Genomic DNA, 17734 nt, shown 5'->3' with positions numbered 1-17734 from the left:
GCTGGAGCAACGAACCGCCCTTGCTGTCTCTGCCTTGCCGGTTCCCCTCTTTCCACTGGGATTCTCTGCCACTAACCCTTTTACAGGGGCTGAGTCACTGGCTTACTGGTGTTCTTCCATGCCGTCCATGGGAGGGGTGCGTCACTTGAGTGGGTTGAGTCACTGACGTGGTCTTCCTGTCTGGGTTGGCGCCCCCCCCCTTGGGTTGTGCCATGGCGGAGATCGTTGTGGGCTATACTCGGCCTTGTCTTAGGACGGTAAGTTGGTGGTTGGAGACATCCCTCTAGTGGTGTGGGGTTGTGCTTTGGCAAAGTGGGTGGGGTTATATCCTGCCTGTTTGGCCCTGTCCGGGGGTATCATCGGATGGGGCCACAGTGTCTTCTGATCCCTCCTGTCTCAGCCTCCAGTATTTATGCTGCAGTAGTTTATGTGTCGGGGGGCTATGGTCAGTCTGTTACATCTGGAGTATTTCTCTTGTCTTATCCGGTGTCCTGTGTGAATTTAAATATGCTCTCTCTAATTCTCTCTTTCTCTCTTTCTGCCTCAGGACTACCTGGTATGATGACTCCTTGCTGTCCCCAGTCCACCTGGCCGTGCTGCTGCTCCAGTTTCAACTGTTTTGCCTGCGGCTATGGAACCCTGACCTGTACACCGGACGTGCTTGTTGCACCCTCGACAACTACTATGATTATTATTATTTGACCATGCTGGTCATTTACGAACATTTTAACATTTTAATATCTTGACCATGTTCTGTTATAATATCCACCCTGCACAGCCAGAAGAGGACTGGCCACCCCTCATAGCCTGGTTCCTCTCTAGGTTTCTTCCTAGGTTTTTGGCCTTTCTAGGGAGTTTTTCCAAGGGAGTTTTTCCTAGCCACCGTGCTTCTTTCACATGCTTTGCTTGCTGTTTGGGGTTTTAGGCTGGGTTTCTGTACAGCACTTTGAGATATCAGCTGATGTACGAAGGGCTATATAAAAATAAATTTGATTGATTGATTGATTGATTGATTGATTGATTTGAAAAAATAAATTTGATAAGGCTAAATGCCATTGCTATCAGGAAACCGTTCCAAGGACATTATAAATCAAGAATGGGCCACTTCAGTCCTCAGTGGCCAGAGTGATGTCACACTTCTTCCCCATCCCTAGATAACACAGCTGATTAAACTAATTGTATTTTAAACTAAATATTATGATTAGTTGATTATTGGAGTCAGGTGTGTTAGCTGGGGCTGGTGCAAAAGTGTGACACCAATCAGGCCCCCGAGGACTGGAGTTGACCATCCCTATTATAAATGAAGATACTTGACAGTATTGAGATACATCCAGTTCAGATTGTAGTATATTTGCAGCTGTGTAACATGTCTGGAACATCATTAGGTAAATCAAACAAGGGGTGGAGTCAAACTAAGACAAAGGGATACAAAATGGCTGTTCAGAGACACTGTAGTTATTGCAAATGTCAAAGAAATATGTACAATTGACACTAGAAACTAGAGAATAATGGAATTCTGTATTACATTCCTCCTACTTCTTACCTTTGGCTGTTCAGCTACAGTTCAGCAGCTTTATCGGGAAGCGAGATCTCAGAGCCAAGTGGCACATGCCCCTGGGAGATTTGTTCCACAGTATAGGCCTGCTCAAGAACCAGCCAGATTTCAACCAAGGCCTGTGCAATGGCCCTCCAGGGTCCAGACACCGACGCAAGTTCAAAACCCTTTCCTCCAGTCAAAGCAGACCTTCAATGAGCCTTTGACCTGGAGATTTCCTGAAGATCCAGTCAAAGAGGTGCAGTTGGCTATTGATGAGCAGAGACCACTGCCTGTGCCTGCCAGTAGCGTTGCAGTTCAATGTGGGGAGACTGCTGCTCGTGTGGAAGTCAAGCGAGATCTGCTCGGTATCGGCCAACTCATTCACCCAGAGGATCTTACCTTGGGAGGCTGTGCTGTCACTGGGGAGGATGCTTCCGCTCAAGTTCTGATCTTTGTCACTGAGCTGCACGGATGTGGGAGCACTCTAACGGTAACATTGAGCATTAGCATCGTTATGACTTTTCTAGGTTGACTACCATTGATTTTCTTACAATGCCATTTGCTGCTCTGATTCCAGATGACTGAAGATTCACTTGTCTATGTCTTCACACTCCGTTATACACCAGCCACCCTGGGCAGCAGCCCCATTGTTCGGACTAGAGAAGTGGTGGTCTGGGTTGAGTGCCACTATCAAAGGTGAGTTGACTACACCTGCATTGTGTTTTATTTTCTTCAGTTCAATCAACTTTGGATATACTTCCTTGGCCAGTTGGTTTCACATTTAAAGACTCCTTTACAGAAAGCATGATGTGAGCAGTGACTCAGTGAAGCCCACCTGGAATCCCTATGCCTCCACTAAGGTTGCAGAGGAGCTCCTCTACTTCTCCCTGAGGCTAATGACTGGTTAGTAACTGCTTGTCCTTGCCATATTGGCATTACTCTTGACAGGCACTGACTTAAGTGCTGTCTCTGCACTTGTTTGTAAACTATGGTAGTGCCAACTGGCAAATGTAACCGCCACTGAGTTATTGGAATGAGGTGGCTACCCCAGAGTACAAAAGGATGGCAGTTATATTTGCCATGATAAAGCCACACTGCTGATAAACTAGAGCAGGGTCTGTACATCTGACTTGGAATGAGTATTAGACTGTGCCCTTGTCTTCGCAGACAACTGGCAGTTGGAGAGAGCCAGCAAAGAGTACGTCCTTGGAGATAATATTAACTTTGAAGCTTCTGTCGTCCAGTTCTACCATGTGCCCCTCCGAGTCTTTGTGGACAACTGTGTAGCCACAGTCATCCCAAACACCAACACTGTCCCAAGATATGCCTTCATCGAGAACCGTGGGTGAGTATCCTTTGTAAGGTACTTGATCTAGATCAAGGACTAATTGTTTGCTTTAATCTGCTAAGGAAAGCATTTCCCATTCCCTCCACCTGCCCACACTTCAGATCAACAGCCATCTTGAATGGCATCCCTCCAGAGTTTCAGCAGTGTAGGTAGCCTAATTTTTTTTGTTTGTGGCCTTCAGTTGTCTGGTCGACACCAAGCTGACAGGCTCCAGGTCCCAGTTCAGACCTCGCACCATGGATGACACGCTCCAGTTCCAGATAGAAGCCTTTAGGTTTCATGTTGTGAACACTGGCTCAGTGAGTAGTTAATCCTGAGATCTAGTGCAAATTAGCTTCGGAATGTCCAAATGTATAGAATTGGCAGGTTTGTTGAGCTTCAATCATAAATTAAGTAGAGTATGCCCAATATGGCTTGTGTTGGACCCAACATGACGTTGCTTTAAATTGGTGTCAAATCTACTAATTCTTATGTGGTACCAATGCTGCGACTTCAACAGCTATACATTACCTGCCTCCTGAAAGCCACAACAGCTTCAGCCCCAATTGATCATGAGAACAAGGCTTGTTCCTTCTCGAATGGGTAAGTCTGGGTATATATGGCAGAGTGTGCACTTTGCTTGTACGTACTATATGCAACACTCTCTTTTCAATAGATGGAGCGAGGCCAGTAAGAAAGACCAGGTGTGTGGCTGTTGTGACACAGACTGTGGCATGAGAAGGGAACCGGCTCCAGGTACATGTGCACTTCAGTCCAGTGTTGCTCAATCCATTCCTGGATGCCTCCCTGGGGTGCACATTTTTGTCCTACTCCAATAGCTAGGTACTTGATTCACCTAAACCTTTGGCTAAATTGGTGGTCAGTGCTTGGCTGGAACAAAAAAGTGCACCCACTGAGTCACCCAGGAATTGCCTGAGAAACAATGCTTTTGTGAAGTTTGATTCTGAGTTCTCCCTATATAGACATGGTCTTCTGCTCTTAGGTTTCCAGTGGGAGCAGGACATTTCTGTTGGTCCTCTCAACATAAAGGAAAAGCTTCTTGACTGATGGTGTAACTCTCAACTGGACTGACTTTCCTGCCCAAATGCATTCTGGATGATAAAAAAATATCTAGATTAAGGTTTTTGTCTTGTGTATTTTGTTCATTGACTAGCATGAGCTTTTGTAATGCCCAGGTCTAAAATGAAGTTCCTCAACTCCCTGATTCTGTATCTTGAAAGTTAAGATATAACTTGATTGCTGACATAATGTTTTGGTACAAAACTCAGCAAAAAAAGAAACGCCCCTTTTTCAGTACCCTGTCTTTCAAAGATGATTCTTAAATCTGAATAACTTCACAGATCTTCATTGTCAAATTTTATTAGTCACATGTGCCGAATACAACAGGTGTAGACCTTACAGTGAAATGCTTAAACAATTAATGAACATGCACCTGTGGAACGGTTAAGACAGTAACAGCTTACAGACAAGGGCAATTAAGGTGACAGTTATGATAACTAAAGAGGCCTTTCTACTGACTCTGGAAAAACACCAAAAGAAAGATGCCCAGGGTCCCTACTCATCTGTGTGAATGTGCCTGCAAGGAGGTGTGAAGACTGCAGATGTGGCCAGGGCAATTAATTGCAATGTCCTTACTGTGAGACGCCTGCTACAGGACGGCCAGCTGATCGTCCTCACAGTGGCAGATCATGTGTAACAACACCTGCACACGATCGGTACATCTGAAAATCACACCTGCGGGACCGGTACAGGATGGCAACAACTGCCTGAGTTACACCAGGAACGCACAATCCCTCTCAGTGCTCAGACTGTCAGCAATAGGCTGGACTGAGGGCTTGTAGGCCTGTTGTAAGGCAGGTCATCACCGGCAACAACATTGCCTATGGGCACAAACCCACGGTCGCTGGACCAGACAGGACTGGCAAAAAGTGCTCTTCACGGAGGAGTCGCGGTTTTGTCTCACCGGGGGGATGGTCGGCTTCTCGTTTATCGTCGAAGGCATGAGCATTACACCGGGTCCTGTACTCTGGGACGGAATTGAGGTGGAGGGTCCGTCATGGTCTGGGGCGGTGTCACAACATCATCGGACTGAGCTTGTGCGTTACAGGGCAGACATCCTCCTGTTGTGCTCATCCTGACATGACCTGTTGAATCGGATGAGGGCTAGAGCCATTTCCACCCCCCCCCCCCCCAGAAAAGTCCGGGAACTTGCACGTGCCCTAGTGGAAGAGTGGACTAACATCTCACAGCAACAACTGGCAAATCTGGTGCACTCCATGAGGAGATGCACTGCAGTACTTAATGTAGCTGGTGGGTTGCAGTATATTGTAGCTGGTGGCCACACCAGATACTGACTGTTACTTTTGATTTTGACCCCCCCCCCCTTTGTTCTGGGACACATTATTCCATTTCTGTTAGTCACATGTCTGTGGAACTTGTTCCCTTTGCCTCAGTTGTTGAATCTTATGTTCAAACAAATATTTACACGTTAAGTTTGCAGAAAATAAACGCAGTTGACGGTGAGAGGACGTTTCTTTATTTGCTGAGTTTATATCAACAATGGACTGATGAATTGAATACCTGAAGTTTTGGGTGGAGTGTTCCTTTTAACCAGTCAACTTCAGCAGTGAGGCAAAGGTACACATTTCAGGGTTTGAAATTGCCCTGTCTCATGACTTAAATATTGATAAAACAATTAAAATACAGTGCTGGTGGGGCTACCACTCATAGGAACCATCTGATATATAATTTCCCATGAACTTCCTGGGGGGGAAGTGGTCTATTCCAATGTACTATATCCAGCCCATTAAAATGTGAATCAATGGACTTCAAAATGATATTTTAGGTTGTCACAACCAATAGTAATAAAATGACTAGTCTCTACCAAACCATTTCATTAGTCTTGTTTAGTTGCAGGGTGTATTCCTGACTAATGGAAAAGTAGTCAACACTTTTAGTTCAGGAACTGTGTGTTAGATTTAACCTCTATGGGCTAGGTGGGACGCCCACCTACTCAACAGCCAGTTGAATCCTATGGCGCGTTATTCAAATCCTTAGATATGCTATTACTTCAATTTTTCAAAAATATGACTATTTTACACCATTTTAAAGATAAGACTCTCGTTAATCTAACCACACTGTCCGATTTCAAAAAGGCTTTAAAACGAAAGCAAAACATTAGATTGTCAGCAGACTACCCAGCCAGAAATAATCAGACACCCATTTTTCAAGCTAGCATATAATGTCACATAAACCCAAACCACAGCTAAATGTAGCACTAACCTTTGATGATCTTCATCAGATGACAACCCTAGGACATTATGTTATACAATACATGCATGTTTTCTTCAATCAAGTTCATATTTATATCAAAAAACAGCTTTTTACATTAGCATGTGACTAGCATTCCCACCGAACACTGCCTGTGAATTTACTAAATTACTCACGATAAACGTTCACAAAAAGCATAACAATTATTTTAAGAATTATAGATACAGAACTCCTCTATGCACTCGATATGTCCGATTTTAAAATAGCTTTTCGGTGAAAGCACATTTTGCAATATTCTCAGTAGATAGCCCGGCATCACAGGGCTAGCTATTTAGACACCCAGCAGGTTTAGCACTCATCAAAGTCAGATTTACTATAAGAAAAATGTTCTTACCTTTGTTGTCTTCGTCAGAATGCACTCCCAGGACTTCTACTTCAATAACAAATGTTGGTTTGGTCCAAAATAATCCATCATTATATCCAAACAGCGGCGTTTTGTTTGTGCGTTCTAGACACTATCCTAAAGGCTAAATAAGGGTGATGAGCATGGCGCAATTCGTGACAAAAGAATTCTAAATATTCCATTACCGTACTTCGAAGCATGTCAACCGCTGTTTAAAATCAATTTTTATACCATTTTTCTCATAAAAAAGCGATAATATTCCGACCGGGAATCTGCGTTTAGATAAACAGACAAAGGAAAAGAAACCATTCGGTCGAAGCGGGCACGCGCCTAAGCCCATAGTACTCTGAGTGGCCACTTGCCAAAAGCGATAAAGTGTTTCAGCCAGAGCCTGCCTCGATATCGTTCAACGTTTTCCCGGGCTCTGAGACCCTATGGAAGACGTAGGAAGTGTCACGTTATTGCACAGATCCTGAGTCTTCAATAAAAAGGGCCAAGATGAAACACTACTTCTCAGACAGGCCACTTCCTGCTTTAAATCTTCTCAGGTTTTGGTCTGCCATAGGAGTTCTGTTATACTCACAGACACCATTCAAACAGTTTTAGAAACTTTAGGGTGTTTTCTATCCAAAGCCAATAATTATATGCATATTCTAGTTACTGGGCAGGTGTAGTAACCAGATTAAATCGGGTACGTTTTTTATCCAGCCGTGCAAATACTGCCCCCTATCCCCAACAGGTTAACACAGTGTCCAAAGAAGGGCCAGATGTATACAGAATGGTGTCGTCTGCGTAGAAGTGGATCAGGGAATCACCCGCAGCAAGAGCGAAATCGTTGATATATATATATACAGAGAAAATAGTCGGCCCGAGAATTGAACCCTGTGGTACCCCCATAGAGACTGCTAGAGGTCCGGACAACAGGCCCTCTCATTTGACACACTGAACTCTGTCTGCGAAGTAGTTGGTGAACCAGGCGAGGCAGTCATTTGAGAAACCAAGGCTATTGAGTCTGCCGATAAGAATGTGGTGATTGACAGAGTCGAAAGCCTTGGCCAGGTCGATGAAGACGGCTGCACAGTACTGTCTTTTATCGATGGCGGTTATGATATCGTTTAGTACCTTGAGCGTGGCTGAGGTGCACCCATGACCAGCTCGGAAACCGGATTGCACAGCGGAGAAGGTACGGTGGGATTTGAAATGATCAGTGATCTGTTTATTAACCTCTTACATCTAGACGTTCCGCTAGCGGAACACCTGCTCCAATATCCAATGATAGGCGTGGCGCGAATTACAAATTCCTCAAAAATACAAAAACTTCAATTTTTCAAACATATGACTATTTTACAGCATTTTAAAGACAAGACTCTCCTTTATCTAACCACACTGTCCTATTTCAAAAAGGCTTTACAGCGAAAGCAAAACATTAGATTATGTCAGCAGAGTACCCGGCCAGAAATAATCAGACACCCATTTTTCAAGCTAGCATAATGCAGCACTAACCTTTGATGATCTTCATCAGATGACAACCCTAGGACATTATGTTATACAATACATTATAGTGCATGTGTTTCCCCTTGCCCACATATCTGTGTTTAATATTAGGCTACATATACAGCCAAAACATTAAGGAATGGCAGTACATCTGTGTCAGTCTCTCTTCCTCTCTCTCTTTTTTCTTCTATTGAATTTGATATAACACCATCTGTGTTTGTCATAGAGCGATGGGATTAGTTTCTGTGGATGCAGACAGATTTCCAGCATTGTGGTTCATTTGACAGGCCCTCTGATAAGTGAATTACAATTTCGGTAGGACTTTCCAGCCTCCAATGGTGGTGGATATGTCATGTAAACCTACACAAGAATCCCTAGTTAATTCAGTCAAATATGATTTTATATATTGACAAGTCAAATGACTGTTCTAACAATGGAAATGCAACTCCTCAAATATGGACGGCAGGCAGGAGGTGAGATCAGATGCGACCACAAGCCCATGAGAGGGCAGATACGTGGCTCTTCCTCTTTGCTACAGTTCAGAAACCCTAGTAGCCTCACTGGCTGAAGAAACAATGAGATTTACATTTTTTTTTTTTTAAGTGAAGCAAATAGCCTAAACATTGATAAAACAATTAAAATACACAAACAGCCCCCAACTTCCCCTTTAACAGATTCATTTGGATTATTTAGCATTGATGCAGTCAATGTTTTCTTTTAGTAGGCCTACATGATGACTTGTGTTTAATTAAAAGAACTGTATAAATGTCTAGTAGATGGCTATTGCCTTACCTATGTGTCATAAAAGCCAATCTAATGACTTCTTAAGCTATAGGGCAAGTATAGTGCAACTTTTGGTTCCAAATGATGTCTCACATTTAATTATTTGCAAACAGGGACAGTTTCGTTGAAAACAAGACACTGATTTCGCATTGAAGAAATATGATAAGATGAACACATGCACTATACAGTTGAAGTCAGAAGTTTACATACACTTAGGTTGGAGTCATTAACCTCTTGACGGTCGCCTAAGATAGGGGGCGCTACAGCGCTTTTTGAAAAAAAATCGTGCCCATTTTAAACGGCCTACTACTCAAACTCAGAAGCTAGGATATGCATGTAATTAATACTTGTGGATAGAAAACACCCTGAAGTTTCTAAAACTGTTTGAATGGTGTCTGTGAGTATAACTGAACTCATATGGCAGTCAAAACCCCGAGACAGATCAAAACAGGAAGTGGAATTTTGAATTGCGGACTCAACTTCATCTCGTTGCCTATAAATCACACCGTGAGCAATGGTTCATTGACTTCCACTAGATGTCCCCAGTCTTTACAAAGTGATTTGAGTCTCCTACTGTGAAAACTGACTGAATGACACGCTGTGGAACGTGGTCACATGAGGAGGGCCATCACCATTATGATGCCGGCGCCCCTGGCTACCCTCCCCTTTCGAAACGTTTATAAAGACCATGCAATCGTCCCCCTTGAATCTTATTGGAGCTCTGGTTGAAAAAGGCCCTAAAGATTTATGTTATACAACGTTTGACATGTTTGAACGAACCTAAATAAGAAAAAAATGCATTTTGTTGAAAGAGTAACCCTGCGCACGTCGGAACTTTTGGTGCAGCCTTCAGAACGCGCTAACAAGAACAAGCTATTGGAACATAAAGGATGAACTTTTTTTAACGAAAATACATTTGTTGTGGACCTGGGAATCCTGGAAGTGCCTAAGGATGAAGATAATCAAAGGTAAGGGATTATTGACAATAGTATACAAGACTAGATTTGATATGCGATTGTTCCAAGATGGCGCTGACCTGTATTGCTAGCCTATTGTTCTGAGTATCGCATCCCCTTTTATCTCAAAGTGTGATTACCCAGTAAAGTTATTTTTAAATCTGGCATTACAGGTGCTTTCAAGAGATATTCATCTATAAATCTTAGAATGACAATATTACATTTTAAAAATGTTTTCGAATAGTAATTTAGTAAATTGTAGCGCTGTTTCACCGGATGCATTTGAGGGAAAATAGTTAGTCAACGTTACGCGCCGATGTAAAATGCTGTTTTTATATATAAATATGAACTTTATCGAACAAAATAATGCATGTTTTGTGTAACATGATGTCCTAGGTGTGTCATCTGATGAAGATTGTCAAAGGTTAGTGCTGCGTTTAGCTGTTTTGTGGTTATTTGTGATGCATGTGGTTGGTTGGAAAATTCCAGTGGGTCAGAAGTTTACATACACTAAGTTGACTGTGCCTTTAAACAGCTTGGAAAATTCCAGATAATGATGTCATGGCTTTAGAAGCTTCTGATAGGCTAATTGACATCATTTGCGTTAATTGGAGGTGTATATGTGAATGTATTTCAAGGCCTACCTTCAAACTCGGCGCCTCTTTGCTAGACATCATGGGAAAATGAAATGAAATCAGCGAAGACCTCAGAAAAACAATTGTAGACCTCCGCAAGTCTGGTTCATCCTTGGGAGCAATTTCCAAAAGCCTGAAGGTACCATGTTCAACTGTACAAAAAATAGTACGCAAGTACAAAAACCTCGGGACCACACAGCCGTCATACTTCTCAGGAAGGAGACGCGTTCTGTCTCCTAGAGATGAATGTACTTTTGTGCAAAAAGGCCGCTCAGCAAGGAAGAAGCCACCGCTCCAAAAACCCCATAAAAACGCTACATTACAGTTTGCAACTGCACATGGGGACAAAGATCGAGCTTTTTGGAGAATTGTCCTCTGGTCTGACTAAATAAAAATAGAAGTGTTTGGCCATAATGACCATTGTTATGTTTGGAGGAAAAAAGGGGAGGCATGCAGGCAGAAGAACACCATCCCAATCGTGAAGCACGGGGGTGGCAGCATCATGTTGTGGAGGTGCTTTGCTGCAAGAGGAACTGGTGCACTTCACAAAATAGATGGCATCACGAGGAAGGAAAAGGATGTGGATATAGTGAAGCAACGTCTCAAGACATCAGTCAGGAAGTTAAAGCTTGGTCACAAATGGGTCTTCCAAATGTACAATCACCCCAAGCATACTTCCAAAGTTGTGGCAAAATGGCTTAAGGACAACAAAGTCAATGTATTGGAGTGGCCATCACAAAACCCTGACCTCAATCCTATAGAGAATTTGTGGGCAGAACTGAAAAATCGCTTGCGAGCAAGGAGGCCTAAGAACCTGACTCAGTTACACCAGCTCTGTCAGGAGGAATGGGCCAAAATTCACCCAACTTATTGTGGGAAGCTTGTGGAAGGCTACCCGGAACGTTTGACCCACGTTAAACAATTGAAAGGAAATGCTACCAAATACTAATTGAGCGTATGTAAGCTTCTGACCCACTGGGAATGTGATGAAAGAAATAAAAGCTGAAATAAATCATTCTCTCTACTTTTGTTCTGACATTTCACATTCTTATAATAGAGTGGTGATCCTAACTGACCTAAGACAGGGAATTTTTTTACTAGGATTTAAATGCCAGGAATTGTGAAAAACTGAGATTAAATGTATTTGGCTAAGGTGTATGTAAAGTTCCGACTTCAACTGTATATACAAAAGTATGTGGATGCCCCTTCAAATGAATGGATTCGGCTATTTCAGCCACGACAGGTGTATAAAATCGAGCACACAGCCATGCAATCTCCATAGACAAACATTGACAGTAGAATGACCTTACTGAATAGCTCAGTGACTTAACGTGGCACCGTCATAGGATGCCACCTTTCCAACAAGTCAGTTCGTTAAATTTCTGCAAATCTAGAGCTTCCCCGGTCAACTGTAAGTGCTGTTATTGTGAAGTGGAAACGTCAAGGAGTAACAACGGCTCAGCCGTGAAGTGGTAGGCCACACAAGCTCACAGAACGGGACCACTGAGTGCTGAAGCGCGTAAAAATTGTCTGTCCTCGGCTGCAACACTCACTACCAAGTTCCAAACTGCCTCTGGAAGCAACTTCAGCACAACAACTATTCGGCGGGAGCTTCATGAAATGGGTTTCCATGGCCGAGCAGCCGCAGACAAGCCTAAGATCACCCTGCGCAAATCCAAGCGTCGGCTGGAGTGGTGTAAAGCTTGCCGCCATTGGACTCTTGAGCAGTGGAAATGCGTTCTATGGCGTGATGAATCAAGCTTCACCATCTAGCAGTCTGACGGACTGATCTGGGTTTGGCGGATGCCAGGACAATGCTACCTGCCTAGTGCATAGTGCCAATTGTAAAGTTTGGTGGGGGAGGAATAATGTTCTGGGGCTGTTTTTCATGGTTCAGGCTAGGCCCCTTACTTCCAGTGAAGGGAAATCTTAACGCTACAGCATACGATGACATTCTAGACGATTCTGTGCTTTCAACTTTGTGGCAACAGTTTGGGCAAGGACTTTTCCTGTTTTAGCATGACAATGCCCCCATGCACAAAGCAAGGTCTGTACAAAAATGGTTTGTTGAGATCAGTGTGGAAGAACTTGACTGGCCTGCACAGAGCCCTGACCTCAAATCCATCGAACACCTTTACGATGAATTGGAACGCCAACTACGAGCCAGGCCTAATTGGCCAACATCAGTGCCGACCTCACTAATGCTCTTGTGGCTGAATGGAAGCAAGTCTCCAGCAGTGTTCCAACATCGATTTGAAAGCCTTCCCAGAAGAGTAGAAGCAAAGGGGGACCAACTCCATATTAATGCCCATGATTTTGGAATGAGATGTTTAACAAGTAGGTGTCCACACACTTTTGGTCATGTCGTGTGCATATATTATTATTTTTATTTTTTTACCGATCCACCCCAATAAAAGGTGATCCGGCCCTTCTGGCATATGCCAGAATTTCCAGAAGGCCAATCCGCCAATGTCTCCAACTCTGTTCCTGGAGTGCGACCGTCCTGTAGGTTGTGGCTCCAGCCCTAATGTAGCACAATTGATTCTAATAATTAGCTGGTTGGTACATTTATTCAAGTTAGTTACAACTGGGGTTGGATTGAAAACCAACAGGAGGGTAGGGTAGCGCTCCAAGAACAGGGTTGGAGATCCCTGTGCCTAGTTTCCCAAAAGCATCTTAAGGCAAAGTGCGTTGTTAGAACCTTTGTAGGAGCATAGTTAAATCTATGAGCTGTTTCCCAAAACAATCATTATTAATTAAGGTGCACTTGATAACACTCGTAAACGAATGCTTGCCTCAGAACAGCTAAGTGCATCCTTACATTCTTTTTTGCCCTCCCGTGTCACTTTCTACACAGAAGATCTCCGCTAAACATAAGATAAACCATGTGATTCTATCTCTATGACTGCAGATAACTTCAGAACAAAGTTGACTACAAAATAAAGTTGCCTGTGTCTTTGCAATTGATACAAACATGACATAAAAATATTTTTCAAATGAAAACAGCAACCATTAAAATAAAGAGTGGGCCTATTTCAATCATATTGAAATACATTTCATATTCTATTTTGCTAATTGTAGACTGCCTGTAATTTGCCTCAATATATTTCATGATGTGTAGCCGAACGGGCGCAATGGGGCAAATTAGTGGTTTAATGCATTTTTATTTGGTAAGCATTAGAATAACCTGCCTCAATATTTGCAGCCATAAGGTGGTATAATCTCTCTAGGAATTGATCCGTCAATTCAAATGTTAAGACAAATTTTGAATGGAGAAAGTTTTCACTTTCTTTCGATCCCATCAGTATTGACACATACTTCAACAATGCACTTAGTGACTATTCTCTCGGCGTGTTGTTTTGGGAAACATGTGTTACATCTTCGGCCATTGTGGGGAAGATGCATCATTAAAAAACTCATAAGGCTAAATGCCATTGCTATCAGGAAACCGTTCCAAGGACATTAAAAAATCAAGAATGGGCCACTTCAGTCCTCAGTGGCCAGAGTGATGTCACACTTCTTCCCCATCCCTAGATAACACAGCTGATTAAACTAATTGTATTTTAAACTAAATATTATGATTAGTTGATTATTGGAGTCAGGTGTGTTAGCTGGGGCTGGTGCAAAAGTGTGACACCAATCAGGCCCCCGAGGACTGGAGTTGACCATCCCTATTATAAATGAAGATACTTGACAGTATTGAGATACATCCAGTTCAGATTGTAGTATATTTGCAGCTCTGTAACATGTCTGGAACATCATTAGGTAAATCAAACAAGGGGTGGAGTCAAACTAAGACAAAGGGATACAAAATGGCTGTTCAGAGACACTGTAGTTATTGCAAATGTCAAAGAAATATGTACAATTGACACTAGAAACTAGAGAATAATGGCATTCTGTATTACATTCCTCCTACTTCTTACCTTTGGCTGTTCAGCTACAGTTCAGCAGCTTTATCGGGAAGCGAGATCTCAGAGCCAAGTGGCACATGCCCCTGGGAGATTTGTTCCACAGTATAGGCCTGCTCAAGAACCAGCCAGATTTCAACCAAGGCCTGTGCAATGGCCCTCCAGGGTCCAGACACCGACGCAAGTTCAAAACCCTTTCCTCCAGTCAAAACAGACCTTCAATGAGCCTTTGACCTGGAGATTTCCTGAAGATCCAGTCAAAGAGGTGCAGTTGGCTATTGATGAGCAGAGACCACTGCCTGTGCCTGCCAGTAGCGTTGCAGTTCAATGTGGGGAGACTGCTGCTCGTGTGGAAGTCAAGCGAGATCTGCTCGGTATCGGCCAACTCATTCACCCAGAGGATCTTACCTTGGGAGGCTGTGCTGTCACTGGGGAGGATGCTTCCGCTCAAGTTCTGATCTTTGTCACTGAGCTGCACGGATGTGGGAGCACTCTAACGGTAACATTGAGCATTAGCATCGTTATGACTTTTCTAGGTTGACTACCATTGATTTTCTTACAATGCCATTTGCTGCTCTGATTCCAGATGACTGAAGATTCACTTGTCTATGTCTTCACACTCCGTTATACACCAGCCACCCTGGGCAGCAGCCCCATTGTTCGGACTAGAGAAGTGGTGGTCTGGGTTGAGTGCCACTATCAAAGGTGAGTTGACTACACCTGCATTGTGTTTTATTTTCTTCAGTTCAATCAACTTTGGATATACTTCCTTGGCCAGTTGGTTTCACATTTAAAGACTCCTTTACAGAAAGCATGATGTGAGCAGTGACTCAGTGAAGCCCACCTGGAATCCCTATGCCTCCACTAAGGTTGCAGAGGAGCTCCTCTACTTCTCCCTGAGGCTAATGACTGGTTAGTAACTGCTTGTCCTTGCCATATTGGCATTACTCTTGACAGGCACTGACTTAAGTGCTGTCTCTGCACTTGTTTGTAAACTATGGTAGTGCCAACTGGCAAATGTAACCGCCACTGAGTTATTGGAATGAGGTGGCTACCCCAGAGTACAAAAGGATGGCAGTTATATTTGCCATGATAAAGCCACACTGCTGATAAACTAGAGCAGGGTCTGTACATCTGACTTGGAATGAGTATTAGACTGTGCCCTTGTCTTCGCAGACAACTGGCAGTTGGAGAGACCCAGCAAAGAGTACGTCCTTGGAGATAATATTAACTTTGAAGCTTCTGTCGTCCAGTTCTACCATGTGCCCCTCCGAGTCTTTGTGGACAACTGTGTAGCCACAGTCATCCCAAACACCAACACTGTCCCAAGATATGCCTTCATCGAGAACCGTGGGTGAGTATCCTTTGTAAGGTACTTGATCTAGATCAAGGACTAATTGTTTGCTTTAATCTGCTAAGGAAAGCATTTCCCATTCCCTCCACCTGCCCACACTTCAGATCAACAGCCATCTTGAATGGCATCCCTCCAGAGTTTCAGCAGTGTAGGTAGCCTAATTTTTTTTGTTTGTGGCCTTCAGTTGTCTGGTCGACACCAAGCTGACAGGCTCCAGGTCCCAGTTCAGACCTCGCACCATGGATGACACGCTCCAGTTCCAGATAGAAGCCTTTAGGTTTCATGTTGTGAACACTGGCTCAGTGAGTAGTTAATCCTGAGATCTAGTGCAAATTAGCTTCGGAATGTCCAAATGTATAGAATTGGCAGGTTTGTTGAGCTTCAATCATAAATTAAGTAGAGTATGCCCAATATGGCTTGTGTTGGACCCAACATGACGTTGCTTTAAATTGGTGTCAAATCTACTAATTCTTATGTGGTACCAATGCTGCGACTTCAACAGCTATACATTACCTGCCTCCTGAAAGCCACAACAGCTTCAGCCCCAATTGATCATGAGAACAAGGCTTGTTCCTTCTCGAATGGGTAAGTCTGGGTATATATGGCAGGGTGTGCACTTTGCTTGTACGTACTATATGCAACACTCTCTTTTCAATAGATGGAGCGAGGCCAGTAAGAAAGACCAGGTGTGTGGCTGTTGTGACACAGACTGTGGCATGAGAAGGGAACCGGCTCCAGGTACATGTGCACTTCAGTCCAGTGTTGCTCAATCCATTCCTGGATGCCTCCCTGGGGTGCACATTTTTGTCCTACTCCAATAGCTAGGTACTTGATTCACCTAAACCTTTGGCTAAATTGGTGGTCAGTGCTTGGCTGGAACAAAAAAGTGCACCCACTGAGTCACCCAGGAATTGCCTGAGAAACAATGCTTTTGTGAAGTTTGATTCTGAGTTCTCCCTATATAGACATGGTCTTCTGCTCTTAGGTTTCCAGTGGGAGCAGGACATTTCTGTTGGTCCTCTCAACATAAAGGAAAAGCTTCTTGACTGATGGTGTAACTCTCAACTGGACTGACTTTCCTGCCCAAATGCATTCTGGATGATAAAAAAATATCTAGATTAAGGTTTTTGTCTTGTGTATTTTGTTCATTGACTAGCATGAGCTTTTGTAATGCCCAGGTCTAAAATGAAGTTCCTCAACTCCCTGATTCTGTATCTTGAAAGTTAAGATATAACTTGATTGCTGACATAATGTTTTGGTACAAAACTCAGCAAAAAAAGAAACGCCCCTTTTTCAGTACCCTGTCTTTCAAAGATGATTCTTAAATCTGAATAACTTCACAGATCTTCATTGTCAAATTTTATTAGTCACATGTGCCGAATACAACAGGTGTAGACCTTACAGTGAAATGCTTAAACAATTAATGAACATGCACCTGTGGAACGGTTAAGACAGTAACAGCTTACAGACAAGGGCAATTAAGGTGACAGTTATGATAACTAAAGAGGCCTTTCTACTGACTCTGGAAAAACACCAAAAGAAAGATGCCCAGGGTCCCTACTCATCTGTGTGAATGTGCCTGCAAGGAGGTGTGAAGACTGCAGATGTGGCCAGGGCAATTAATTGCAATGTCCTTACTGTGAGACGCCTGCTACAGGACGGCCAGCTGATCGTCCTCACAGTGGCAGATCATGTGTAACAACACCTGCACACGATCGGTACATCTGAAAATCACACCTGCGGGACCGGTACAGGATGGCAACAACTGCCTGAGTTACACCAGGAACGCACAATCCCTCTCAGTGCTCAGACTGTCAGCAATAGGCTGGACTGAGGGCTTGTAGGCCTGTTGTAAGGCAGGTCATCACCGGCAACAACATTGCCTATGGGCACAAACCCACGGTCGCTGGACCAGACAGGACTGGCAAAAAGTGCTCTTCACGGAGGAGTCGCGGTTTTGTCTCACCGGGGGGATGGTCGGCTTCTCGTTTATCGTCGAAGGCATGAGCATTACACCGGGTCCTGTACTCTGGGACGGAATTGAGG

General features: G+C 43.6%; 2 protein-coding genes across 2 annotated transcripts; both read left to right on the top strand.

Moving 5' to 3' along the window:
* Positions 1-1442: 1442 nt before the first annotated feature.
* LOC123729829 (zona pellucida sperm-binding protein 3-like) lies at positions 1443-4001 on the top strand. The gene is made up of 8 exons (XM_082968113.1): positions 1443-2027; positions 2115-2233; positions 2337-2440; positions 2705-2882; positions 3067-3184; positions 3385-3467; positions 3541-3620; positions 3868-4001. Exons 1-8 carry the CDS (start codon positions 1509-1511, stop codon positions 3930-3932), a joined length of 1266 nt encoding a protein of 421 aa, XP_082824239.1. The 5' UTR covers positions 1443-1508; the 3' UTR covers positions 3933-4001.
* A 10218-nt stretch (positions 4002-14219) lies between these two features.
* LOC145863015 (zona pellucida sperm-binding protein 3-like) lies at positions 14220-16807 on the top strand. Its single transcript, XM_082968112.1, has 8 exons — positions 14220-14833; positions 14921-15039; positions 15143-15246; positions 15511-15688; positions 15873-15990; positions 16191-16273; positions 16347-16426; positions 16674-16807. The coding sequence occupies exons 1-8, from the start codon at positions 14315-14317 to the stop codon at positions 16736-16738; spliced, it is 1266 nt and encodes a 421-aa protein (XP_082824238.1). The 5' UTR covers positions 14220-14314; the 3' UTR covers positions 16739-16807.
* Positions 16808-17734: the final 927 nt, after the last annotated feature.

Source organism: Salmo salar, chromosome 23, assembly GCF_965601325.2.
Source record: "Salmo salar chromosome 23, fSalSal1, whole genome shotgun sequence".
Taxonomy (NCBI): Eukaryota; Metazoa; Chordata; class Actinopteri; order Salmoniformes; family Salmonidae; genus Salmo; species Salmo salar.
This window is presented reverse-complemented; position numbering and strand designations above follow the sequence as displayed.